This window comes from Natrix helvetica, assembly GCF_964273705.1.
Source record: "Natrix helvetica genome assembly, chromosome: 1".
Taxonomy (NCBI): Eukaryota; Metazoa; Chordata; class Lepidosauria; order Squamata; family Natricidae; genus Natrix; species Natrix helvetica.
The window spans coordinates 205,989,444-206,017,361 of NC_138548.1; the positions used below are offsets into that span (position 1 = coordinate 205,989,444).

General features: G+C 38.9%; 1 protein-coding gene across 2 annotated transcripts in view; it reads right to left on the reverse strand.

Annotated features, from left to right (window-relative positions):
- OLFM2 (olfactomedin 2) overlaps positions 1-27,918 on the reverse strand; it is a 207,034-nt gene that overhangs the window by 86,113 nt on the left and 93,003 nt on the right. For both annotated transcript variants that reach the window (XM_081939019.1, XM_081939020.1), the window contains exon 2: positions 19,020-19,169. In XM_081939019.1, the coding sequence (XP_081795145.1) occupies positions 19,020-19,169 (150 nt within the window). The remainder of the gene's footprint in view (positions 1-19,019; positions 19,170-27,918) is intronic.

A 27,918-nucleotide genomic window follows, 5' to 3' on the forward strand; every position in this document is an offset into this window, starting at 1 on the left:
ATTCAATGGGCGAAACGGCGCGGAACACAACGGAGCTGGAAAGGTAAGAGGCGCGCCTCGCTTCTCCCCTCCCCATCTTCCACCCCTCGCTAAAGGGATGGTGGGGAAGGGAACCAGGCAGGCTGCCTTTACCGTTGGGGTGAGGTGGGCAGTGTTGGGCCACGAGGCATGCCTCTTACCTTTCCAGCTCTGTCGCGTTCCTTGCCATTGTGTTCAGGGAAGCCCCTGGTTAAAAAAAAACCCCTTCTTGCGATTTCAAGATGTTTGATTGAATTTGAGAGAAGGGGTTTTTTTACCAGCCGCTTCCCTGAACACAATGGCGAGGAACGCAATGGAGCTGGAAAGCTAAAAGGCGTGCCTCGCTTCTCACCTGCCCCAGAAAACAATAAGCCCTCCCCTATAATAAGCCCAAGGCCATATTTCGTGGGGCAAAAGAAAATGAGACCCTGTCTTATTTTCAGGGAAACACGGTATGTACTATATATGTACTAGGTACTAGGGTACTATATTACACAGATATTATTTCTACATGCAGGGATATTTTCAGACAGAGGTATTCAGTGACTGAGTCTGCATATGGTACATGTTTCTGTTTAGCACTAAAAGGCAAAGTGATGTCCCCCATGCTGTTTAACTTTCTGTTCTAATCTATCAGGCTTCATCCCACAGGTAGGAATGAACTGCCGTCAACCTCACAAGAAATCCAAGAAATTCTAATAAATATTTTTGTTGAAAAAAACCCAATGATTTTATGGTTACATAGTCTGGTACTCTATTTTTTGTTACTGTCTAAAATAAAATATAAAGTAGGGAGAAAATACAATAATACAATACAATACAATACAATAGCAGAGTTGGAAGGGACCTTGGAGGTCTTCTAGTCCAACCCCCTGCCTAGGCAGGAAACCCTATACCGTTTCAGACAGATGGCTATCCAACATCATTTTAAAGACTTCCAGTGTTGGGGCATTCACAACTTCTGTTCCACTGATTAATTGTTCTAACTGTCAGGAAATTTCTCCTCAGTTCTAACTTGCTTCTCTCCTTGATTAGTTTCCACCCATTGCTTCTTGTTCTACCCTCAGGTGCCTTGGAGAACAGTTTGACTCCCTCTTCTTTGTGGCAACCCCTGAAATATTGGAACAATGCTATCATTTCTCCCCTAGTCCTTCTTTCTCTTTAAGCTAAACATACCCAGTTCCTGCAACCGTTCTTCATATGTTTTAGTCTCCAGTCCCCTAATCATCTTTGTTGCTCTTCTCTGGACTCTTTCTAGAATCTCCACATCTTTTCTACATCATGGCGACCAGAACTGAATGCAGTATTCCAAGTGTGGCCTTACCAAGGCATTACAAATTGGTATTAACACTTCACGTGATCTTGATTCTATCCCTCTGTTGATGCAGCCTAGAACTGTGTTGGCTTTTTTGGCAGCTGCTGCACACTGCTGGCTCATATTTAAATGGTTGTCCACTAGGACTCCAAGATCCCTTTCACAGTTACTACTGTTGAGCAAGGTATCATGAGAGACAGACAAATGAGAGACAGACAGACAGACAGATCATTTTATATGTTTTCTTTCTTCCAACCTATTTGGGTTGGCTGGCTCAACTGTCTTTTGTGTTTGTGTTTGATTTGCTATCTTGTCATTTTCCCTGGCTGCATGACAAATAACTCTCATATCACCCACACAAAAATGAAATAAATTGCTAACAGCCCTGTACTTCCTCCTTGTTTTTCAAAGTATTTGCCTTGTGATTTGCAATTATTTCTTTCTTTCTTTCTTTCTTTCTTTCTTTCTGTCTGTCTGTCTGTCTGTCTGTCTGTCTGTCTGTCTGTCTACCATCACACTTCCATCACTCTTGGTAGTTTAGAAATAAATATAATCTCAAAAGTCGCTATAAGAGGAAGATCCACTGTAAAAAAAGTTGATTTATTTGAGGGATATATATATAATAAGCAAGTAAACAAAATATTAACATTCCTCCAAAGACTTTTTGGCTGCTAAGCCACCATTCCTCTCTTGCATTAAAGAGCCTTGTAACTCCTGAAAATGAACTGATAGCAATTTTAGAATAAGATGCTTTCCCCAATACTGGTGACCATGGGTGCAAGTGGCAATGAGAACTGTTTTGAAAGGTAATTATAAATAATGTGTACATAATAATGTATACATACTCCTCATTAGGTTGCCTAACTGCAGGGACTCAGAAAAATATATCAACTTTGCTGTGGTTTTCAGTAATCCAGAGCAGAACTGTAAATCAATACACAACTGATATCATCAAAACCACGGTCAAGTTGGTATTTTCTTTCCTTCCCCCAAAGAGCTGTAAAATGGTAATGTCAAAGTGCCTATAATTCTCATTGGTTGGCCAACATAGATCAACATCCTAGGAGTTGTAGTCCAGCATATCCAGAGGGCCCCAGGTTGAATAAGACTGCTCTAACTAATGACCTTTTAACAGTGTGTGCAGCCTCAGCCTCTTGATATACAGTGATGTGAGCCTGGTTTACAGCATTAAAAATCAGGCTAAGATTACAAGTATTAAAGCCAACAATAAAAGCCAGAGTAAAACCAATGTGCTGTGACCACAGCTTTGTGAGCCTTAGAACATTTTAAAAGGCAATTTTGAGGAGAGGGAGAAAATAGGTATACTACAAAGGTAAATCCTGTGTTCTCATAAAATTAGTCTGGATACATTTGTTATTTCTTTCCATTTCTCCATGCTGGGCTCAATTCTTTAATGAGCCTCAAAAATGTAAGAGAGAGTAGAACATGTGGAAACAGAATCAGACTAAACAAAATTCCGTAAGATATGTGTGCTCTCTCCCCCCCCTCTCTCTCACACACATACTGGGGGGGGGAGACAATTCTCCCCCATTCTCTCCAGTTATTGGTACTGAATTCTGATGTCCAATATCTCCTGGCTATCTTCAGGTCCTGAAAAGATCACTACATGAATGAAAAATTGAAAATAGGCTTCAGTTTGATGTCCCAATCGATTAAGGTCCTTGGACATCCTTTGTGAGTGAGATCTTGGCCTGAACCATCCTGCTTTTAATAATCTATTTTCTGAAGTTACATATTGGCTTGATATGCCTCATTTAAATGAGTAAACCCTGCATTTTCCCAAACCTGTGCAATTATGGTATATTTAGATACTGTATATAGCTAAACAAGTTAGTTTGTTGAAATTAGTTTTGGTTTGAAATGGCTATTCGGCTGATACTTTTACATGGTTGTTAGACCTCTTGAAGATTAGAACTTCTCTATTCATACCGTGTTTCCCCAAAAATAAGACAGGGTCTTATTTTCTTTTGATATTTGAAATAAGCGCTTGGCCTTATTTTCAGGGAGGTCTTATTATTTTTGAGGTGCAGGAAGTGGCGAGTGTGGTCACCTCATGTCTGCTGCTGTGTTGCAATATTTTCAGGGGGGCTTATTTTGGGGGGAAGGCTTATGTTAGTGCACGCACTCAAAAGCCCAATTGAGCTTATTATCTGGGGAGGTCTTATTTTCAGGGAAACAGGGTATTATGTTATTGTTATTGCTTCATTACCACATATTTTGCTACTACAGTTTTTTGCTTGTACAGAATTGAGCGGTGGTTAATTAATTTAACAGAATAAAAGAATAACAGAGTTAGAAGGGACCTAGGTGGTCTTCTAGTCCAATGTTCTGTTAAGCAGGAGAGCATATGCCATTCTACACAAGTGGCTTTCCAATCTCTTTTTAAAAGCCTCCAGTTATGGAGTAACCACAACTTCTGGAGGCAAGTTGTTCCACTGGTTAATTGTTCTATTAATTTTTTTGACATTATCAAATGCTCACCCTACAATTCCATAAACTCCAATGAAGTGTATTGCTTAAGGTTGAGTGGGCAACCTATGACTCAAGGCATGTTGTTGGAGTATAATGACCACTGGCCATTCTGATTATATCAAATGAGAGATAAATTCCTGAAAATATCTGGAGTAGACAGTTTCCCTGTTCCTGGTTAGATTGAGGATGGTGATTATATAAAATGTCTGATGAACTTCAAAGAACTCAAATTCATCAGAAAATCTGAAAAAATTGTAAAGTGAAATTGGGTGGGATTTAAGAATCATCCTCTGTGTTTATAAATGCTTTAAATGAGTTTTATTTCCATATTAAGGTAATTTTTTTACACACCCAAGTCCTTTTGTTAAAATCCTAAAACTTTGCTTGTCATAAACCAAAAGAGTGTTTCTCTTAAAATAATACATTCTGCTAATTATATCTAGAAATAATTGACTGGATTGAAATGTGTAGTTAAAAAATGTTTGGCGAATGCTGGGTTGAGAAAGTCTGTCTTAAGTGACAGCAATAATCATTATGTTTTGGAGCAATGAGTCCCTGAAGTTGAATTTGGGGGATTGCCTCTCCCAGATCATGTCTATTCATCAGTTCCACGAAGGGCATGTTGTGGGTTCTGTTTACAAAACAAATCAGACCCAGGAAGAAGGCATTTTCTGCCATGGCACCTGCCCTCTGGAACATCATTCCCCCTGAGGTCAAATTGGCCCCAACCTTTCTGGCCTTCTGGAAAGGTTTGAAGACATGGCTTTGCAATCTGAGTTGGAGAATCTGGTAATGTGGGTCTGGAGTCTGCAAAGTAGCTGTGTTGTTAGGGAAATTGTGCAGTTGGCAGATTTTTTTTAAAAAAAAGTTTTTTATTGTTTTTAAATGATTTTTGTCATTATGGTTTTGGTTATTTTGCTGCATTGCTTTTGTGTTTTAACTCTGTAAGACTCTCAGAGTTACATATATCATATAAACAGATATATACATTTACCACATAAATATGATTTGAATCATTTCTCCTTTTTGAACTCACCCCAACCCAACTTCATTGATGCATGTAGGTCCCAGGAGCTGGAATACAGATTTCTTCTACATGTCTGCAGTTACAGTATGATAAAAGAAGCTAGCAACTCAATCATGGCTCAAATAAAAATGTTAGATTGGGTAATGGATAGGCACACACAGGCTTAACGGTAACAACAGCTCTTTATTAAGTACAACAAGTGAGAACAATCCAGCGAAGGTTGAGTCTGACAGCAGCCCTTTTATAGGGAACTGTCAGACCCTTCGACCAATAGGATTAAACCTCTGTTCCCGCCGGAACAGAGGACCTTGGTGGAAACCACTGCAGTTAGAACAAGTATCTAACAAAAAACATCCACATACTACCTCTGCAAGATATTTATTGTTATACACATGCATCCACCCTCTGCTGTCTACTTATGCCTTCATCCTCAGCAGCACTTAACCCTCTTAAGCTCTCAGAGCAGCTACTTAATTATTTATTTTAAATGATTAGATGTTGCCTACACCTTGCAGAATCCTGGAGAGCTCACAACCACTCTAAAATATGAAGTAGCAGCAAAAGAAAGTCTGCACAGCCACCACCATCCAAGGCTTTAAAAAGAAAGACAAAACCATGGGCTCCTTAGACCCTAGGGCCCTTTCTGGAAAAGCAGTGTGGTAAAGGAAGTGACAAAGAGCTACTTTCAGGCATGAGAAATCAGGAAATCCAGATAATTGAAATGAATATAAAGGCTTATTGCAAGCTTAAGCTCTCTACAAGAATCTCAACTCGTAACAGTCAAAGCAAATAGGTGGTAAATAAGAATCAATGGAATTCAAGGTGGGCTGGACTTAAATCTCTTGTGGGGGTAAATGGACTGGAGACTGATGAGCTCTCCCTTGGGCTTAGACTAGTCATCTTCTACAGCTGCCTTTCAAAGGCTGTTTCAAGGAAAATCCAAATTCCACATGAAGAAACCTTTGGGTAGAGGGAGTTGTCCAGATTGAGAACCCAACCAATGTTTGGTTCAATAATCCACATTTGATACAAAATACAGTGGTGATCTGCATGATCTGGGATGGGAGAAAGAAAAATGAAAGAAAAATGGTGGTTGTGACAACACAATTGAGGCTCTCCCCACACTTCTTTTGTGCACATGAGACAAACAACTTTAGACTTTCACTACCATGTCTCTGCTTTTGTGCTCCTATTTCTTTGTGGTTTGATAATACTTCATTTGAAAAAAGAAAGGATCCTTTTAAATTTTTAAAAGATGGGGAATGTCTATCTGCCCAAGAAAAATCGTGCTGAGAAAAAGGATGTTGGAAGATGTGAAAGAAAAAGATAAGCATAAAATCTGACTGAAAAGTTTTCCCCCTTTTTTTGCCCAAAACTGTGGAAAGAAATATGACATTCATCTCAGAAATAGAAATTAAGACTGTGTCAGGCCTGCAGCGGTTCCTTTCAGAATCTTTGGCCTGCCACACTCTCTCTCCATTTCTTTATTATGCTGTTTCATTAGTGGGAATTGGGAGGGGGAATAGTAAGGAGTAGAATTGTAGAATGTGTTGCTGTCAAAATAAAACATTCCTTTCTAGAAGCCCAAGGTCATCTTTTGTCTCAGCACCTCAGCACCTGACCGGAACTAGATGGGTGGAGATGCCAGTGTGGCAGAAGAAGATTGGAGCATGTGATGAAATTGTGGATGTGGGGCAGTGGTGGGTTTCAAATTTTTTAGAACCTCTTCTGTAGGTGTGGCCTGCTTTGTGGGAGTGGCTTGCCAGCCATTTGACTGGGTGGGAGTGGCTTGCCAGCCATGTGACTGGGTGGGAGTGGCGTGGCAGTCATGTGACTGGATGGGCGTGGCCAACTTGTAAAATGTGGTGAAACTCACTTAACAACGCTCTTGCTTAGCAACCAAAATGTTGGCTCAGAAACTCTGGCATTTGAAGCATGCAAGTCTTAAAGCTGTCAAGTTATAAGACCCTTGCACCCCTAACCCTTTAGAAAAAAAACCAGGGGTGTTCAAACTTGACAGCTTTAAGACTTATGGACTTCAACTCCCAGAATTCCTCCTCTCGCTCTTCATCTTGATGATATGCGGAACGGCGGGGGGAGGGAACTGGAACCGGTTCTAAACAGTACTGTAGATTTGTAGAACCTCTTCTTCAGAAGAGGTTAGAACTGGCAGGAACCCACTCCTCGTATGGGGGGAAGATCATGAAATTTCAACTGGGTGGAAACCCTAGGAAGTTCAGATTTGGGTTTACAACAGATGTACCAACATGTCTCTATTAATACATTGGAACTTTTTGAAGAGATTTGCCTTGAACTCTGATTTAGTTTTGGATGATATTTGGAATGTTGACAGACTGTAGAACACAAGTGAGGTTCGTCTCAGGTTTTGGAAATGTTATTCTCCCCTTCTGTCCTTGATTTTGCTGCTTCTCTTCTCTTTTCCTATTAAAAAAAAGGTGCAGTTCACACCAAAGAAATTCTTAGCACAGCAGAAGTGCCGCTTGCTGAAATTAAACTCTCTTCCTGTGAGAAAATATCATTTCTAATGTGTCTCCCTTGTTTAGTCCAAAATCTATTTGCAGGACCCAATATGGGTTGGTCACTGGGACCAGAGGTTTTGTCGTCTGAGCTTTCACACTCATGTTGGAGCCCATCCTCAGGGAACACGGAGCTGTTCCCTGAGAATGGGCTCCAGCACGAGTCTGAAAGCTCAGAAGACAAAACCTCTGGTCCCAGTGACCAACCCATATTGGGTCCTTCAACATTATTCTGGAACACTTCATTCAAAAAAACTATTTGGCTAGCTGGTAATTTAGCAGCAAGAGAACATCCAGAGCAGCAGACAAAGTAGCTCATGGTTGGGAAGTCCACAGTTTTAATTCACCAGAAACTATTAATTGTTTGCTCTTCAGGGAGCAATTGTTTCTCTTTCCCAAGCCATCAGTGTCCACAGAATTCTTTTATGTCTTCCTGGCTGCCCACCGCTTTGTTTCCTGCCACCAACAACTCCCTCATCAGCACAGCAGCTACCGGTAATTAAATGTCAAATGCTTCTAAATGGCAGGTGGGGAAAAAAGTGATTGTAGATTTTGTGCAGCCTTGGACTTTTATCCATTTATTTGTGACCCAGAATGAAACTGCTGCTCCATCCGAGCAGAGGGCACTTAGGATAAGACCATAAGAACAGTCCTGATGAGTCAGGCCAAAGATCATCTTGGTCCAGGATTTTTTGTCTCATGATGGCTTGCCAGATGTCTCTGGGATACTATTAAGTAGGAGGTGGAAATAAAATACCATCCCTCTGCTTACTCACTGCAGCTGGTATTTGGTAGCAATAACCTAGAGGTAATACTGAATCTTCAAGAGGAATATCCCTCAAGAGAGCTGTCTTCCACAGATATACGTATAAACCAAGTAGAAAAAGCATGCAATACTTCCAGAATTCTTTCCAACTTCTTTACTGAGTAGGGCCCTAGATTGTTTGTCTGTCTGTCTCTCTGTCTCTCTCTGTATAATTCAGGTAACATATTGTTTGTGCTCTTTCATGTTGTATTAGTATGTATTTGTGCATGTGCTTATGCATATGCATATGCATATACGTGCTTCTCTCTGGGTTATGTGATGAGAAAGGAGAACATAGAATGGAACAGTCCACATTCCAAGTCACTTCCCAATTCTCTCTCCGTACCTTAGGATCCCATGGTCTGGTACAGCCACTTTTGAAACCTTTCTTTTGCCAGCTACTTTCACTCTACCAAATTTGGTCCTTTGCTATTCTGTTTTTGGATAGATGAAAGCATTGCTGATAAAAAGCATATGGAGAAAGAGTCCTGGGACCTTTACTTACTTTCTTTCCAGCATTTCATTGCTTAGAAAAAAGAAAAAAATGATTCCAAGTATCATCCAGTAGATAAGGAGGATAGGTCAAGAGGATATCATCAGCCATTCAACTGAAGTAGAAACAGCCCTGCTCAGGAGCCTATAAGGCAGCCTTTCCAGCCAGATGTTCTCCAGGATGGAATTCCACCTCTTCAATACCCCAGACAGCATTACTTTGCTACCCAAAAATGCTTATTCAGGCAACAACAAAAGTTCAGGAGCAAGATACTAAATGTAGGCTCAAATCTCCAGGGCAATTCTTCAATGTTTTTTTTAAACTCTTACTAATGTTTCAGAGGTTGCTTTGCTTGTTGGAAGTACAGAAAGGCTATTGCTTGTGGGTTTCCTCCTCTTCTTCCTCCTCCTTCCATAGCTATGTATCATTCTGCAATTTACCTAGCTAGCAAATTGGAAAATGCCATGTTGGGAAGAATACCATAATGATGTCTTCTCTTAAGGTTTAATTACAAGTCAGGGAGCCTGCAGATCATCAGAGAGAGGACTATATGGTGAAAGGCAGAATATCATACACATATACACAAGGGCAAGAATGCAGGTCTGCACCCAAGAGAATCACACTGAAATTACCTTCTCTTTTGAAAGACATCCATCAGATTCTCTTTCTTACCTGAGCTGGTAAGAAGGAAACACCTCCCTCCCACATGCAGAGAGATAGATTGTTTTTGCTACCATTAATAGAAGCCTCAGGATCAATGGATGCACACTGGAGGAGCAGTTCTGAGATTCCTTTTGCAAATACTTTTTGCAAGAAGCACCTTCTTTTGTTTGAAAGAAAGAAATGTATTTGGCTGTTTCAATATACTTGGGAATATGCAGGTCTGCTGAACAAGATATGAGTGTGTCTTGCTTCTTGTTTTTATCCATATCACCTCAAAGACTGATGATTTTTCATTTCTTTCTGGTTGACGGGCCCAACCAGAGATGGTATTCACTGGTTCTCCGAAGTACTCAAAATTTCCGCTACTGGTTCACCTGAACTGATCCGAACGGCTGAATACCACCGCTGGCTTTCGGTTAGATCACTAAGAATTAGTACAGGTGTAGTCCTCAACTTACAACCACACTTGAGCCCAAAATGTATATTTTGCTAAGTGAGAAATGTGCTAATTGAGTTTTGCCCCATTTTGCATCTTTTCTCACCACAATTATTAAGGCTTCCCCATCAACTTTGCTTGTCAGAAGGTCGCAAAAGGGGATCCAGGACACTGCAACTGTCATAAATGTGAATCAGTTGTCAAGCATCCAAATGTAAATCATGTGACCATGGGGGATGCTGCAACAGTCAAAAGTGGGGGAAAATGGCCATACATCACTTCTTTCAGTGCCATTGTTAACTTTGAATGGTCACTAAATGGCTTGGGACCAGGTTATCTGAGGGACCATCTCTTCCTAGTCACATCTACTGTCCCCTAAGAAGACACATCTGGGGGGACCCAGAAGAAGGACCTTGTCTGTGGTGGCTCCCTCTCTCTGGAACATCATCTCCCCCCCCTCCCCAGAGATTAGACTGGCCCTCACTGTTTCAGAAGTCCCTGAGGCCGTGGTTCCGCTAGCAGGCCTGGGTAACCCAGAGTGGGATGGAGCCCAGTAAATGGTTAGTATGAATTTGTGTTGTCACCAGGGTAGGGTGGTGGGAGTTATTATTATTTTATTTTTATTTCTTTTATATTGGCTTTCATGTCTTTGTAAGCTGCCTTGAGTCACCATGTGTGAGCAGGCGGCAGTATAACTTTTCTAAATAAAAATAAAATAAAAAGAAATGAAGGACTATAAGTCGAGGATTACCTGCAGAGTGTACATCTGCTTTTTTAAAATTATACTCTTTTGCCTTTCACTCTAAACATTCCTTAAGCTTCTCCTATCAATTGACAAAGACCTTCCTACAGTATCTCAGCTGCTAAGCTTTGCGTTTAAGTGATCAGTAGAGCTGAAATTGCTCTCCTAGTCTAACCTTGTCTGCTGAGAACATGAGCTGCTTGTCCCTCCTGTCCCTATTAGGGAGACTCAGAGTGTGTGAGAGAGGTGCTGTCAATGGCTGACTGCTTTGGTATTGATGGTGTTGTAGTCGTGACTGTTCCAGCAGAGGAAGATTCAGCACACTCTGTTGGGCAGCTTCTCCCCATCCTGTGTTTTCAGTCACATTAATTGAGTCTGAACTGCCAGACAGGGACCATATGCTGTGGTCACCTCCATGCTCTGAGAATCTCCTTCTGCAGCTTGAAATAAGCCCAAGGAAGCAAGCCATAATGGCAGAGAAAGGCAACGACCATAGTAATGGTAGGAAAGTACTAATCATGCATAGCCAAAGTCAGAAAAAGGAATTTTTAAAAAATGTACAAGTAGTCCTCAATTTACAACCCCAATTGAGCCCAAAATTTATGTTGCTAAGCGAGACATTTGTTAAGTGAGTTTTGCCCCATTTTACCACCTTCCTTGCCACAGTTGTCGAGTGAATCACTGCAGTTGTAAAGTTAGTGACCCAGCTGTTAAGTGAATCTGGTTTCCCCATTGACCTTGCTTGTTAGGAGGTCGCAAAAGGGAATTGCATGATCCCAGGACACTGCAACCATCATAAATCTGTCACCAACAGTCTGAATTTTGATCACCGTGACCATGGGGATGCTACAACCGTGTGTGAAAAATGGTCATAATACATATTGTGCATGCATTTCCAACAGGTGTTTATTATCTGGAAACCACCTATGCATCCAAAACAAATCTACGACAAGGCCTCCCCCAACCCTCCAGAAGGGGGGAGTCCAACTCCCATCATCCTCAGTATTTCTGCTTGCTTCTCTGTGAACCTATAATGGCTCTCCCAAACCGCTCTATCTGTTGATTTCATGTGCAAAGGCTAAGACTGGCTATAATATCAAGTTGTAACAAGTATTTAATATTTTATTAGCTCATTCATATTTTACTTTATTTATTGAAATATTATTCTTGAATACTTCCCACCCCAAGGTCTTTTATATGATGATTACAGGGCAGTAATTTGTCTTGGTTTTGAATGGAGAAAAACTCTTGGGCTTTATATTATGCTTGGCAGCATGTTTTATCGCCTTTACCATCCAGACGTATTTTTCAATGCTTTCACGTAAGGCAGAATGCAAAAAGATCAGAAATATATGGCTCCCTTCTATTCCCTCTCCTCCCAAGGAAAGTCAGAAAATGGGGATTGTGTGACACTTTATTAATCTGCATTATTTATTTCTCGAGATTTTTGAGTAAAAAAATCTCAAGAAATATACATGTATATATGATATATACATACAGCTGATAAGGGTGGAGAGCTTAGGGGCTAATACAACTGCCTAACGTAAAAAAAACAGCCCAGGTTTGAATCCCAGTAAGGGTATGGCTAGCTGATGAGAGCTAAATAGCTTGAAATGGATCTATACTAGTCTCCCTTTATTTATTTATCAGCACAAATGCAACATGTATGTATGTATGCATGCATGCATGTATGCATGTATGCATGTACGCATGTATTTAAGGCTCCAGACCCCCTAAGATCTCTGAATAAAATTGCAGTTGAGCTGCTCCATAGTCAAGACAATGGCTGCTGGATTAAGAAGAGAAGACACATCAAGATTTGGATTTGAAAGTCTGGACAGTCTACATGTAGCTACAAATAGACTAAGTGCAAACCCTCCTGAATTTCATTAACTCTTATCTAGCACCAAAATCATGGTAATGATTAGTTGCATATATTTGTGTGCATAGGCATGAGCAATAAATCAGTTTACTTGGAACTTTACATGTTGTCCTGGTCTTTCATGCCTGACATGTCCCCACAGTCACATGATCATAATTTCAAGTGCTTGGCAACTGGCTTTATGAGAGACACAATATCCCCCTGTCGCCTGATTACCATTTGCAACTTTCATTGTTAGCTTCTGACAAACACAATCAATGGGGAAGCTAGCAGGATGGCACAAATGGCAATCATGTGACCTCATTCCCAACAATCTTACAGGATTTGCTTAATAACAGCAGCCAGAAGTGCTGCAACTGCTGTCCTAAGTCAATGCGATCATGTGACGTTACCATTGTTAAGTGATGAGTACCTTATAGATATTCCCATCTCAGTACCAGTCCAAATTATGAATGTAGACAATCTGCATTGTATCCAGTCTGTTTGTTTGCCTACATGGCCCAGATTGTCTACTTGACTGGCCCCTCAGAATCTCAAGCTGGATTTCCTCCCAACTTCTCTCATTTAAAAACCTTGGAACCAAAATCTGATTTTTATATCCACTGCATTCCAAGCCATTTCCCCCAAATATGTGATGAATGACATAACAACCATTCGTTCTTTCAAGAGACATCATGTAACTAGCAGGGAATTGCATAGTTGGCCTGATTGGGAATAATATTGGTTTTAGTGTAGTTATTGTGAGAAGATATTCTAGCTGTCTTCATATGATATGCTTCATCAGAGTACACATAGCAAATGCATTGAAATACCATGCTAATAATTTATTATTGTACATCACATCAGTGTATTATTATTCTTTGTATTATATCTAGCCATCAATGGGTTAATTTTAACTAGGTTAAGTGTTTTGGGTAAATGAATCCAGTTTGTACAGAGCTAGATACCACAAATTGCTATACAGAAAATGAAAACTTCCATTACATTGGGGGGGGGGGGAGGACACTTAAACTTTGTTAATATTAAGTCTATCTGTTGATTTCTCTGTTTTCTAATATTTTTTCACACAGATGAAAGAAACAGGAAATCCTCAACTTATGACCACAATGAGTGCAAAAATTATGTTGCGAAGTGAGGAATTTGTTAAGTGAGTTTTGCCCCATTTTATTATTTTTCCTGGCACATTTGTTAACTGAATCAATGCAATTGTTAACTTAGCAACATGGTTGTTAAGTGAATCTGGTTTCCCTATTGACGTTGCTCATCAGAAGGTTGCAAAAGGTGATCCTGGGGCCTTGCAACCGTCATAAATGTGAGTCAGTTTTCAAGTATCCAAACATAAATCATGTGACCAAGCAGATTGCTGAAATGGTTGTAAGTGTGAAAAATTGCAACTGTCACTTTTTTCAATGCCGTTGTAACTTCAGACCATCACTAAATGAATTATTGTAAGTCAAGGACTACCTGTATTTTGACTTTAACTGTTGGATTTTTTTTTAAAAAAAAGGGCTTGCCACAATGCAATCTAAAACTGTACCCGACTGTATCCCAACTCAGATCCAGAGATTGTCGCTCACTTCATCAAAATAAACTGGTCCACGGTTAAAAGATCACCCACATTTTCCTCCTCCCCATGCCTTTTCTTCCCCCTGTCTTTTATGATATTCCCTGATGAATAATTTTTGGAAAGGTTGTAAATAGTCAGTCTGACTAAATAAAGGTATTGCCCTTAATTTTTCATCTCCATTGCTTTTTATGAGAAAATATAATCTCTCTCACTGCAGCCGCAGTTTTCAACTACCACTTGATTTCTGCTTGAACTTTTTTCAGAAAAGAATAGGAGAGGATGAAACCCCAAAGATACACAACAGGAGGGTTTTGTGTATATGTGTGTGTTCATGTGTGTGTACCTTGGTTCTCTTCTTCTTGGAGTGGGTTAAGTCTGTCCATTGGTTGTGTTGTGTTGAATGGGACACAGCACTTATATTCTGCTTGCCATTAACTAGGTAGGTTTGTAATTCTTTACCCATCAAAAGAGACCTGCAGTCCCCTTTCTTTGCTTGATAGGAATAACAGTTTCCCTCTCTGATGCAATGATTATTTATTTAATTCCAGTCAATGACCAGCAGAATAAAAAAAGATCAAGCCTCCTTTACCTTTATTGTTCCTTTACATCTGTTCAATCTTTATAAACTCTTACCGACATGCTTAACTTTTTCTCCTCGAACACTCATTTTGTCTCTGTCCTAAGAGTGTAAACCAATTAATCCTCATTGCTACTACCTCAAAAGACTCCACTATTAAAGATGGAGAGGTCTAGACATTTAATTTCTTCCCCTTCCTCTTAGTCTCATGTCGGCCAAGGCAGATGTGCATCCCTTCACCAAGTTGTCGTATTCTGGCTCATCCTGGAGCTTTCAAAGCTACGCGAAAGCTGAGCCGAAGCTCAACAGATTCTTCTCTGCAATTCCCTGGTGAAAAGACCCATAGTAATTGCAACAGTAAATTGGCATGATCCTTATTTGGCTAATAAATACTTTATTTGCACGTGCAAAGTCAATGGGAAGCAGTCTTCCCTTGGTAATGAGATTTTAAGGCAATTAATCTTGAGGAAAGGGAATTTACTGCTCATCCTGCCATGCGGCCGGCTGCCGCTGCTCCACCAGAAACCATAAAGGCCCTATTTGCATCTCATTAAAGAGAAGAAGGTGAGACAAAAGGAAGCTCCCTGACTTCTCCCTTGCATCCTAAGAGGCAAAGCTGCCTTTTGAGGAAGAAGAAAAAAATGCAGCACCATTCACAGGAGGATCAAAGACTTCAGCTTCCAGCCAGTCTAATATGAATAAAGGGCAGGGGTGGAATCCAGGGATGAACAAAAGGTGGAAGAGAGTCTAAATGAGAGCCCAGATTGGCATTTTGCAAGTTCTTTGATATATTTTAGTTCTAACTGGTATTCCTGACACTAAATCTGTTTTTCAAGATGTTGATGGTCCATTTGCAAATACCATATTTTTCGGAGTATAAGACGCACCCTTTTTCCTCAAAAAAGAGGCTGAAAATCTGTGTCCGTCTTATACACTGAATACAGCATTTTTTTGCCTCTTGAAGTCACACCCCCTTCACCAAAATGGCCGTGCATAGCCTTATGGAGGCTTTCAGAGAGCTCCTGGGGGCTGGGGAGGGCAGAAATGAGAAAAAAGGGCCGTTTTTTGACCCCACAGCCCCCCAGCAGCACTCTATAAGCCTCCATAAGGCTATGCATGCATTTTTTTAATGTAAAACGGGCCGTTTTTTGCTCATCCCCCCCCCCCGAGCACTCTGCAAACCCCCCCCAAAGCTATTCATGCCTTTTTAAAAAAACAGGCCCATTTTTATGAAAAACGGGCCATTTTGGGAGGTTTGCAGAGTGCAAAAACTTTTTTTTTCTTTTTGGAAAGCTCTTTAACTGATTGATGAGAATTACATTGATCAAGTGCTGTGCCAGCAGAAACAAAGTCTTAGGTACTGCAGATTGTCAGCAATTTCCTTCTCCAGCACATGGATAAGTACACCTGGAAACATCTACCTACCTATCTACTCTTTCTCCCTCCCTCCCTAATGTATTTCTCTCTTTCTCTCTTTCTCTCTCTCTCTCTCTCTCTCTCTCTCTCTCCCTCTAGCTACCGACCTACCTATCCTCTCTCCTTACCTATACACTATATTTCTCTCTCTCTATCCCTCTATCTACCTACGTACCTACCTACTCTCTCTCTTTCACTACCTATATACTTCTTTCTCTCTCTCTTTTTCTCTCTCTATCCCTCTACCTACCAACTCTCTCTCCCTACCTATCTACTGTATTTCTCTCTCACTCTCTCTTTCTATTTCTTTCTCTCTATCCCTCTACCTACCTACACACTCACTATCTCTCCCCCTACCTACCTACTGTATTTCTCTATCTCTCTATCTCTCTCTATTTCTCTCTCTATCTCTTTATCTATCTACCTACCTACCTAACTACTCTCTCTCTCTCTCTACCTACCTACTGTATTTCTCTCTCTTTCTCTCCCTCTCTCTCCCTCTATCTACCTACCTACTTTTTTTTAAATTTGCCTTTTCAAAACCTTGGTGCATCTTATACTCTGGAGCATCTTAAACTCTGAAAAATACGGTACCTTATTCCAAATTCCGTCTAGCAATAACAATAGCACTTAGATGTATATACTTCTTCACAGTGCTTTACAGCCCTCTCTAAATGATTTTAGAGTCAGCCTATTGCCCCCAACAATCTGGGTCCTCATTTTATCCACCTCAGAAGGATGGAAGGCTGTGTCAACCTTGAGCTTAGTGAGATTTGAACTGCCAAAGTGCAGGTAGCCGGCAGGCAGCAGAAGTAGCCTGCAGTACTTCATTCTAACAACTGTGCCACCGTGGCTCTGTCTACATGGAGAGGGAGGCAGATATGGGGAATAGTCAGGGTAGTGCTGTGGTCTGAGAGTTAAATTAGGACCAGGGAAATCCAGATTCAAAGTTCAGTTTAACCAGGAAGCTCATTGGGTGACTTGGAGCTATATATAATCTTTATAACCTAAACTACTTTTCTCGCTTTTGGAGAGAATAAAAGAGGGAGGGGTGCCTTAAGTTTTATCCAGAAAGGCAACTGTAGATAGAGTCATGTTATTAGCATTGTTTAACATCTACATGAAGTTTCTGGGTGAACAGAACATTTTGGAGTGAGGTATTATTAATATGCTGAAGATACAAAGCTTTATAATTATACCTTGGGTTGCCTGAGAGATGCCATGAAGGTTCTGTCTCGGTCCCTGGAGGTTGTTGGGGATGGTGAGCTTGGATGGGAAGCAACAGGGTTAAATTCAACCCCAAGCAAGGCAGAGTAGCTTTGGGATGTTGGACCTCCTGGTTCCAGAGACCTTCCATCTTTGGTTCTCTTTTTAATTATTATTTTTTATTGTGCAATTTTCTTTGTTATATATAACATTTCCCTATTCATAATGGCAGTGTACTGTCTGGGTACAATCTCTTTTAAATACAAATTATAAATCTTATACACACAATAATTATAACTATTATTCTCAAAATCTATTCACCATGGTTTTCACTTATCCTTATTAAACATTTTCCATTATTTAATTAAACACTCTATTTTTGGTTCTGGATGGACAGACGCAACCCAAGACAGACCCAGTGTGCCATGTGGAAGTTCTCCTGGACTTATAACTCCTGCTGAATGAGCAGGTGGCAGCCATAGCTAGAACAGCTTTTGCACAATGGTGTGTCAGTTGTGTCCATTCCTGAACTCAGGGCCCCCTGCTCACATTTACTTATGGCTGTGTGACCGACAGACTAGACTATTACATTGCCTTTGAAGAGTATTTGGAAGTTTCAACTGGTGCAGAAAGCAAAAGCATAGGCAGGCACTGGTGCTGGTTACTCAGTGCATGTGACACCACTGCTCTCCAATTGTCTCTACGTGTCCTACCTGATCCAACAATAGGGACCTGCTCTAGGTACCATCAGCTACAGACTGTTGGCCATTGGCAGGGCCTTTTCTCCAGTGACATTTTGAAAGACCATCTGCCTATTTATTCACCAATACAATCATAATTATGATTATCATTGTGTTATCATCTTCATCATCATTCATTATCATCACTGTTGTCACTCAGCGAAACCACTGTGAGCTAGAATTTGCAAAGTCCAAGAGATTTTCAAATGGGAATATATGCACAGTTGATACAGCCAGAACAGGTGGCTGTAGAAATGTGGGTATCAGCATGAAGCCAGCGATGCCCAGTGTTGTGCAATGATTAGGATACTTAATAAGGAGTGGCTCAAGTCTTCATCACAAAAAAAAAATCTTTCCTAGATGATGGGGTGCTCTTCACAACCACATGAATGTGCTTTCATTCAATCTGTGAGCTACAACTCAAGTATACCAGCATATTTTGCACTCCCTTCATTACTAGTATTTTGCTTTAGTAACCAAGTCAGCAATTAGCACTTAACTCAAATTTAATGTGGCACAAGTGAAGGAAAAAGATAGGTGGACTTCTCTGGTGTTGTTATCCAACAGAAACGTGTTGATAGATGGCTAAAACATTAGTCAAATCCTGGTCCTGAACTAACTGTTTTGGGGTAGAGGGTTTCTGCCCAATAAAGGAAGTCTTAGTTTGATGACAAGATCCTTTCTCCTTCATAAATCAGGTATTGGGGAATATTTTTAATGACCATGAGTGAATGATTTGGGAAAGCACTTCAAACTCCTTTCAAGAAATGCTAAATATGTCTTCTATAAATGACACCGACTTTAGGGTAGGTGATGAAATCAGGCCACAAATCAGAAGTTGCATTCTGTTTAAATTGGATCATAACTACCATTTCCCAGGCTTGGGGGATAATGACTTCTGTTCATCACGCCTCAATTGGATTTCACCAGATCTTAATCCCCAATCTTATAAAAATCAGGGATAAATCCTGAGCAGTTATGAATGAAGTGGAGAGAAAGGGGAACAGGAAAAGAGCATGGGGCATGCTGGATCCCCTAACAAATCTAAAGGCTCTCATTGCTTAAACCACTTTCTCCCACAGATAGGAAACACTTTACTTACTTTCTCCATGAGCTGCCGCAGTTGCCGGCTGCGCAAGTCTCGTGAGCAGGTGCCCTGAACAGGGATGACTGCTGTGCACAGACATTTGCCATCGGGAGCCTGAGCTGATGTATAGACCTGCCAACCTTCATCTGGGCTTTGGAAGAGAGTCTGCGGAGAGAAAGAAAGCAGATAATATTGAATATAAAGGTTGTGCAGCTTGCAATCAAAAAGGGTGACCCTTTGTGTCAATATGACACTGCTAAACTAGTTGTAGCATTATGACTTGTAAATAAGGAGTTGAAAAGGCTTTAAATTGGCATTTTAGCAATGTCACAGATATTCATGGGAAAACCAACATTGAACAATTCAAGGTCAAAGAATCTAGAATCAGGTCCCTGCAAATATTACTACTGCTACTACAACTATTCTTATCACAGATAAAAAACAAACGGTTCCTCACAAAGTTGTGATCGTGTATCATGAAGTAAACTGGTAGGTAACCACAGCTGACCCAGCACAGCCAGGAAGATTCTGAATTAATCTACAGTAGAGCAGTGTTTGGTTCTCAGGACTCCTTCCCATTTTAAAAAATCCTAGCAGACCCCAAAAGAGCTTTTGTTTGTTAAGGGGTTATATTTATCAATATGTCCTATATTAAAATTTATATTATATTTTAATAAAAATTATATTATAATTGTTCATAAAAAGTTATATTATATTTTTATTAAAATATATTTTTATCAAAACATATTGATTTTTATTAAAATATATCATACTTTTATCAAAATATAAATTTTAAAAACTATATTACAAGTTTATTAACATTATTTTATAATTAATTATAAAACATTAATAGAATATTTATGTTAGGGATGTAACCCTAGGCTTGGCTTGGCAATGTATATAAGCTATGATTGTAACAAATGTATCTGTTACTTTAAATGCTAGAGAGATGTAATTGGTTTGTTACCTCAAGCAGCCATAAGAGGGAGCCAGAATGACTGTTAGCTCTCTGTTTGTTAGACGCTGATCGGTGTATTGTGAGGTACTGTGGTTTGCTACTGATAGCTGTTTTGTGTGCTAGACTGACTGACTGAATGACTGAACCGTGTATGACTTGGACTGTTAACTGGACTCTGAATACCTCTATATTTCCACATAGTAAACTACTATATTTTATACTATTCAGTGTCCCTGTATGCTGGTTTGCGCATGTTCTTGCATACCCCTCTCATTACGCTTCTCTGCACACTCACTCTCCTAACGGGGAGCTTAATTACTTAACAATTTATTTATTGAATCAAGCACAAATAACAATAGTAAAAACCATTCAACACTAATATAAATAAAATATTCATAAAATATTTTAACAAGTAAATAATAACTGGACAAATGCACCAGCCTTATCATTAACAGAGGAAAAAGAGGGAAAATTATATGCATGATTCTTATTTATTGTTCTAATGTTTTACATAGTATTTTAATTGTATGACTGCAAGCCATCTAGAGTCGCCTCAGTGACATGGGCAGCGTAGAAGTTTAATAAATAAATACATTTAAAAACTGAGAAAATCAAGATGCCCTATGGGAAAAAACATCAAGAATCTGGATGAAGATTACTACAAATACCTGGACACCCTTCAAAGTGACAACATCAAGCACACTTGATGTCAGGAGGTCAGAAGTGAATGCATCATGAGAGTGACAAAGATCTTAAAGGTCCAAACTCAGCAGAGAAAATATTATCAAGGCAATTAACACCTGGGCAATTCTAGTCATTAGATACATAGCTGGACTCAAGCAGAATTAAACGTCCTGGATAGGAACACCAGAAAAATAATGACAATGAATCATGATCTTCTTGATCCACCCACAATGTGGACAGACCAATTAGTCTAACAGAGAAGTTAAAACTTTCATCCCTGTATTCAGGATTCCTACACACACCAAATTATTTAGATTGGATCTCTGCTTTCACTGATAGGAATGAAGCAGTGATCAAGTGCACCTCACATTTGTCTGTAACCATGAGCAGCTTCCTTTTATAGTATTCTTTGTGTGTCCTACATGCCTGTAAAACATGCCTTGGAGCTGTGTGTCAAAAAGATGATTGGGGGGGTGTATGGGACAGCTACAAGGTGCATGTTGTATTTAGCATTCAAAATTCAGTACTGTTGTGTGATAGGACAATATGTGTTTATATCTACTTTGAACAGTGGCATCATCCATTACTAATAAAAGGTGCCAAGGTGCTTTTTTCCTTCTCTCCCCCACCTTCCCCATTTACTTGGAATCAAAACAGAAGTGACCTGGAACACATTTTAATATCCCATGTTCTTCTGCCTCATTCTTTCTCTGGAAGACTGCTTTGCAGAATTCTGAAAAGTATAGATATCAAAGAACAAATGCATTTGCTGACTTTTTGATCAGATCTACCCATAATTACAGTTCCTGAATCAATATGCTACACAGAATGCATTTACTCTTACAGATTGACAGGTTTCTCTTCTCTAAATTGGGTCTCAAAATGTACAGGGTAAGGAAAAGTATGCAGAAAAACATGAACTTTAGGAGGGGGTGGATGTATTTGTGGGTATGTGTGTGTGTGTGTGTGTTGGAGAGAGGAGAGGAGAGAGAGAGAGAGAGAGAGAGAGAGAGAGAGAGAGAGAGAGAGAGAGAGAGGAGAGAGAGAGAGAGGAATGAAGAACTAAGTGGATACCCATGCTTTGCTACGAAACTATGTGTTCGGGCTTGATAATCAATGAGTAGTTATGATTGGGCTTGATACATTGACACTTAAAGCCTGAAAATTAATGTAGAATGTGTAACTCCTTAGCATCAGAGCGTGTTAATGTAAGGCAACTGGCAGTTGGAACAGAGTTATTTTCAGGTGGGGAGGGGGAGTAGAATGTCTAATGTCTCCTTAGCATTGACATGTGTTAATATAATACTGTATAAGAAATACTGATGATCTGATGGTCCTTTCTTAGTGAGCACCTAAAAGCCAAGAGGAACATATATGTTTGTAGGCTTTATAGTTCTGGAGATTTCGTGATGAGTGAGTGGTATTTGGCTTTTATATAAATAGATTTCTTTTAAAAAATTACCAAGCAGACTATTTTGAGTAAATACAATTTTGAATAAAATGAAACCATGTGTACATGATGGAGCCCTTTTGTTAGAGGTGGTTTTGTTTATATTTTTGTAAAGAAATAACTCAATATGTTTTGTTTGCTATTAGGTTGTTATTGTTTTATATGGTGAGTAGTTTCAAGTCAAGTGTGCCTGAATTGAATTCAAAAGAATGAATGAATGAATGAGCAAGCAAGCAAGCGGACTATATTATATCCTTTGAATCTCAATAGGGATCCCTCTCTCTACCTAAAAAGAAAGAGATTTTAGAATTTCCAGATTTCTTTCTTTAAAAAAAATCTCAGTACTGTCACAATTCTGTACATCATTACCTTACTAAGGAGTAAGTGCTGTAGAATGCAGGTCTTTTCGTTTCTAAGTTAAATTACTTTGAATTGTCCTGTGAAATTACTTTCTTGGCCTTTAAAGGGCAAACCTTTGTTCCTTTCATAAATAACAATAAAATATGCCCTTCAGGCAGGATACAGGCAGTTCAGGGAAATCGTTTGGTTTCTTTTCAGGCAGAATATGTACACTTCCTCTCTCACACATTTTTGTCAAAACAGGTGAATGTTATAAATGTCACCGCTTCTTTGCAACAGCTCAGCACACTTTACTGATTTATCTTTCTGGGTGTATAAAGCCAGGCTTCAGCATGGTTCCTTGAATGATCTCTACGGTGTGAGGCTTGTCTAGACTGCCAGTTGTTCAAGTCAGGTAGAGAATACAATGGTAAAAAAACCACACACCATGATTTCAAACCTGCTTATAGTGTCTCAGCAGGTGGCAGCATCTGGCTGAACTTCTCTGGTCTCAGAAGCTAAATGAGTTCAGGTCCGATTAATATTTCAATGAGAGATACCCAAGGAACCCCAGGATTAAATAAAACAATGGCAAATCAATTCTGTTTTACTGCCAAATAATTACATGAACATGTCTGTAAAGTCAGCAGGAGTCATGCTCAACATGAAGGAAGCTACTTTCATATGTCTATATCTTTGCAATAGTGCACTCATATTGTTAGATCGGGTAATGGATAGGCACACACAGGCTTAACGGTAACAACAGCTCTTTAGTAAATGCAACAAGTGAGAACAATCCAGCGAAGGTTGAGTCTGACAGCAGCCCTTTTATAGGGAGCTGTCAGAGCCTTTGACCAATAGGATTAAACCTCTGTTGCCACCAGAACAGAGAACCTTGGTGGAAACCACTATAGTTGAAGCTAGAATGTAACACATATGTTATTTTACAGAGCATAGTCCTGTAATGGAAAGATAGCTCATCCCAGCCCATTGTACCAAAAGAACAGAGTATAAAAAATGGAAATCATGAGCATCCTTGGAGATGTTTATTGACCTTTCTATTGACAAGAGTGTGAGAAGTTGGTTCATTGGTCCAAGGGCCACTCTTCTATAGTATTGCGAAATACAGGTTACCAGTCCTTGACTTACGACCTCAATGGAGCCCAAAATTTTGTTGCTGAATGAGACAGTTGTTAAATGAGTTTTGCTCCATTTTAGAACTTTTCTTGCCACAGTTGTTAAGTGAATCACTGCAGTTGTTCACTTAGCAAGACAGTTGTTAAGTGAATCTGGCTTCCCCATTCACTTTGCTTGTCCAAAGGTCATACAAGCTGTGATGACATTGTTCTGGGACCCAGCAACCATCATAAATATGAGTCAGTTGCCAAGCATCTGAATCTTGATCACATGATCATGCAACAGTTGTTAAGTGTGAAAAATGGTCATTACTCTATTTTTTCAGTGCTGTTCTAACTATGAATGATCACTAACTGAACTGTTATAAATTGAGGACCTCCTATACATGGTTTTGCTAATTTAGATTATGGCAATTATTTCTAAATGTCTTCCTGTCCATACATTAGCATGTGAAACATTCCTCTTTCTTTTTCCAATTTTATAAAGGTTTTGGAAAGTATTCTGTACTCTAAGAGTAATTGGTAACTTGCTAACTCCCCCTGACCCCTTAAATATCAATACAGCTACTGTATGTAGAGAGATGGGTTTTGTGATTTTTTAAAAAAATACATTAAATATCTGGAGCTTTATATACCCTAAAGAATGTTTAAATATGTGGAATTAAATACGGGTTATTGAAACTTTTAGAAAGGATTGAATTAGATTTTAATAGATGAGTTCTTTACATTGTGGGATTAAAAATAACATTATTAAAGTGAATCTCTCATTTCATGTATGCTCTTAGAGGTAATCCTATATAAATAGCTGGAAGTATTAAAAAAATGAGGGTTTACTGACCCACATGACAGCAAAATGTAATCATTTAGTATGATAGCATATATTAGTAGATTTATGGAAAAATCTTTAAATGTTAAAGATCTTAATGTAATGTTGAATTACATAACAAAGCTTTGGAATTTGATTGTTTATCAGGAAGAATTTCTAATAGTTGTATGGAACAGTGGGTGGGGTATTACACCATTCCAAGGAATAAGTTGTCTGAAATGTGTGATTTATCTGTTTTAAAAATGGTAATATTTTCTACTAATCGAAAGATGGAGCATTATGTGTTATTACGGCAGAGATTTTCCATTTGTGATATTTTAAGATATTTAGTACTGAATGTATTATAGTAGCATATTAATAAATCAGTTATTACTGATAAGTATAAATATAGATTATTTTTATTTCTTTACTTTCTTAATTTGTATTTTTAGTTTATTTGTGGCTGTCTGTTTTCTATTTTTTAATATTTATAAGTTTAATTTTTTTTATTTACTGTGCATCCGTAAAATAAATATTTGCAATAATAGTAATAATAAAACCATCCAAGACAGGTAGCTTCTCCATCAGAGGAGGTGTCATTTCTTTCAGCTTATTTTTCCCAGCTTTGCATCAGTCAATGCTACACATTTCTTTCTTGTAAATATTTGCTAGCTGGGTTGAAACTGAGACAAATTACAGGCTGTTGAGATCGCATGGCTCCTTTCCTGCCTCCACATGAAATTCTGTAATTCAGAGAAGCCTGTTTTTTTTAAAAAAAGCATTTATCAGTTTATGTTAATGGTCAACTTACTATTATATTAAACATGATCACTAAACATGCCCTTTTAAAAATTGCTTTCTTTCTTAAAGGCTCGTTTAATTTTTACCCATTTAAGCTGTGCTTATTATTTATTGTTTACATTCAATTTGTTATAATTTTAAATTCCCCTTTATTATTCTGTTCTATTCTATATTCCATTCCATTCCATTATTCTATTCTTATCCTTTTCCTATCCATTCCATTCTATGTCATGTCATGCCATGCCATGCCATTTCATTACCCTATTCCTTCTATTCCATTCCTTTCCAATATTCTATTGTTCCATTCCATTCCGTTTCCTTCCATTTAGTTCCAATATTCTATTCTTATCCTATTCCTATTCTGTTCCCCTCCATTTAATTCCAATATTCTATTCCATTCCATTCCATTATTTCATTCTTATCCTATTCCTATCACATTCCATTCCATTATTCTATTCCTTCCATTCCATTCCAATATTCTATTCCTTCTATTCCATTCCATTCCAATATTGTATTCTTATCCTATTCCTACTGCTATCCTGTTCCATTCCAATCCACTCAATTCCATTCTAATATTCCATTCCATTCCCATATCCTATCCTTTCCTACCCAATCCTATTCCATTCCACTTTATTCCAACATTCTATTCCATTCCATTCCATGTAGTAATAGCATCAAAGTTTATTTCAGTAGCCTGCCCCATTGACCATGGAAGATTTCATTAATGGACATCCTCATCCAACCTTCAGTCCTAAATATCTTGGAATGATACAATGTTCTAGAACAGTTTTTCTCAAAACCAGATAGATTCTGGCTGAAAAATTTGGAAACCGTAGCCCCAATGCATCTGGATGGTTCCAATGTGGCAATTGGTAATCTAGGATGTTGGTAATAATTAATGAAAGCATTCAGAGATGCTGCCAGAAAAAGTCTTCCTCAAAAAATATATATATAAGCAAATGCTCCAAAGAGGATTAATACATTAAATCTTCTCCTTGATAGTCATTTTGTTACTACCTGCCTTCATTCTGTGTCTTGTGAAAATGGAAATGGGTTTCCCCCATAAGAATAAATTGCAATTTCATATGCAGGGTGAAGGTGTATAATGTGCTTTAAGTGCTAATCATGTCAAATTGTAAATGGTCCATCTCTACCTCACTGATTATGTTCTGAGCTTGACAGTTCTACCCTTCACTCTTGCTGTTGATTGTAAAGCAGATGACAAATTTGGAAAGCATAAAGTGGAACAATGCTTTTGAACACTGAAGCCCCCTGACATCCTGAATAGGTACAGGATGGCTGGGTTTATTGTCTCTGAAACATGGCATCCCACTTCTTCCATCCAACCTCTCATCTACAACAAAACAGATCCTGAAGTAACTATCTCCCCCTTTCCTAAACCATACCACTATAACAAAATTCCTGACGTTTGCTCGATTCCCTTTGTAACTATGCAACTGCTATGGCTAATTTTAGTCCCACTTGCTGTAGGCCATGCTGGACCCCTGTGGTGAGTAATGACATGACTTTTTTATTATCTCTCCCTATATTGTGAAGCTTCATCATTCTTTTTAGCTCTCTTCTCTCTAGGGTCCCAGCATTCTTTTCAATTTCTTAAGGAGGCATCACTGAGGGATGTGGTTGCAAGAGGAAGAAAGAGAAGAATCCAACAGAACAATTTCCCTGTATACCAGAGAGAGTTGTGGAATCTGAGAAGAACATTGATTTTTTTTTAAATCCAGCCTTTTATGTATGAAAATGATTTCCTTTTTTGGTTTTAACTCATCAATCATTTTCCCCAAGTCATGCTCCTGACAATGTACAGTAATATAATATAAATATAATTTACATTATATTTTATAATATAAATCTAAGTGGGATTCAATTATATTTTATATGTTTAATTTAACTAGCTATACTGTTTTTAATTCATAAATTATCTGGGGAATTGCAAAACTCCCTTGAAACTATTCATTGCATTCTTTACTCAGGTTCCTCATTCTTCCTCAAAATGCGCTTGAATGCCATTTTTCATCTAATTGTAATAATTCTTTTTTTAATTATATTATAATAGCCCTAATTTTGAATTTGTTAGCTAGTAGAAACCATAGCAAAAATAATTAACATTTCAAAAGCTTTTTTTTTAAATTTATAGCCTGCATTTATTATTCTTACAAATAACTCAAGATGGCCAACATAGCCAATTACCTCCCTCCTCCTATTTTCCTCCTAACAGGTGAGGTGAATTGGGCTGAGAAAAAGTGACTGGCCCAAAGTCACATGGCCAAAGTGGGACCTGAATTCATGGTTTCTTGCTTTTTATCCTGTTGCCTTAAGCACTAGACCAAACTGACTCTCTAATATTCCTAAAATACTGACTTTTCAAAAAAAAATGGAGTTTAAGAAACACTATTATTATATGAAATTCATTTAATACTTTTCTACATTTTAAAAAAAATTAAGTGGTGCTTTTATCATTTAACTTTCATAACTTATGGGGTGAAAGTATTGGGCACACAAGTTTTAATGACCTAGTTACTTGCAGGATCGCATCCTGCCCCATACATCCCTACGACCAATCCGCTCTCACAGAGAGGGACTCCTCCGGGTGCCGTCCACTAAGCAGTGCCAAAGGGCAGTGCCCAGGAACAGGGCCTTCTCTGTGATGGGCCCAGCCCTCTGGAATGACCTCCCCCCCCCCGACATTAGGATTACTACCGACCTCCGCTCCTTCCGTACAA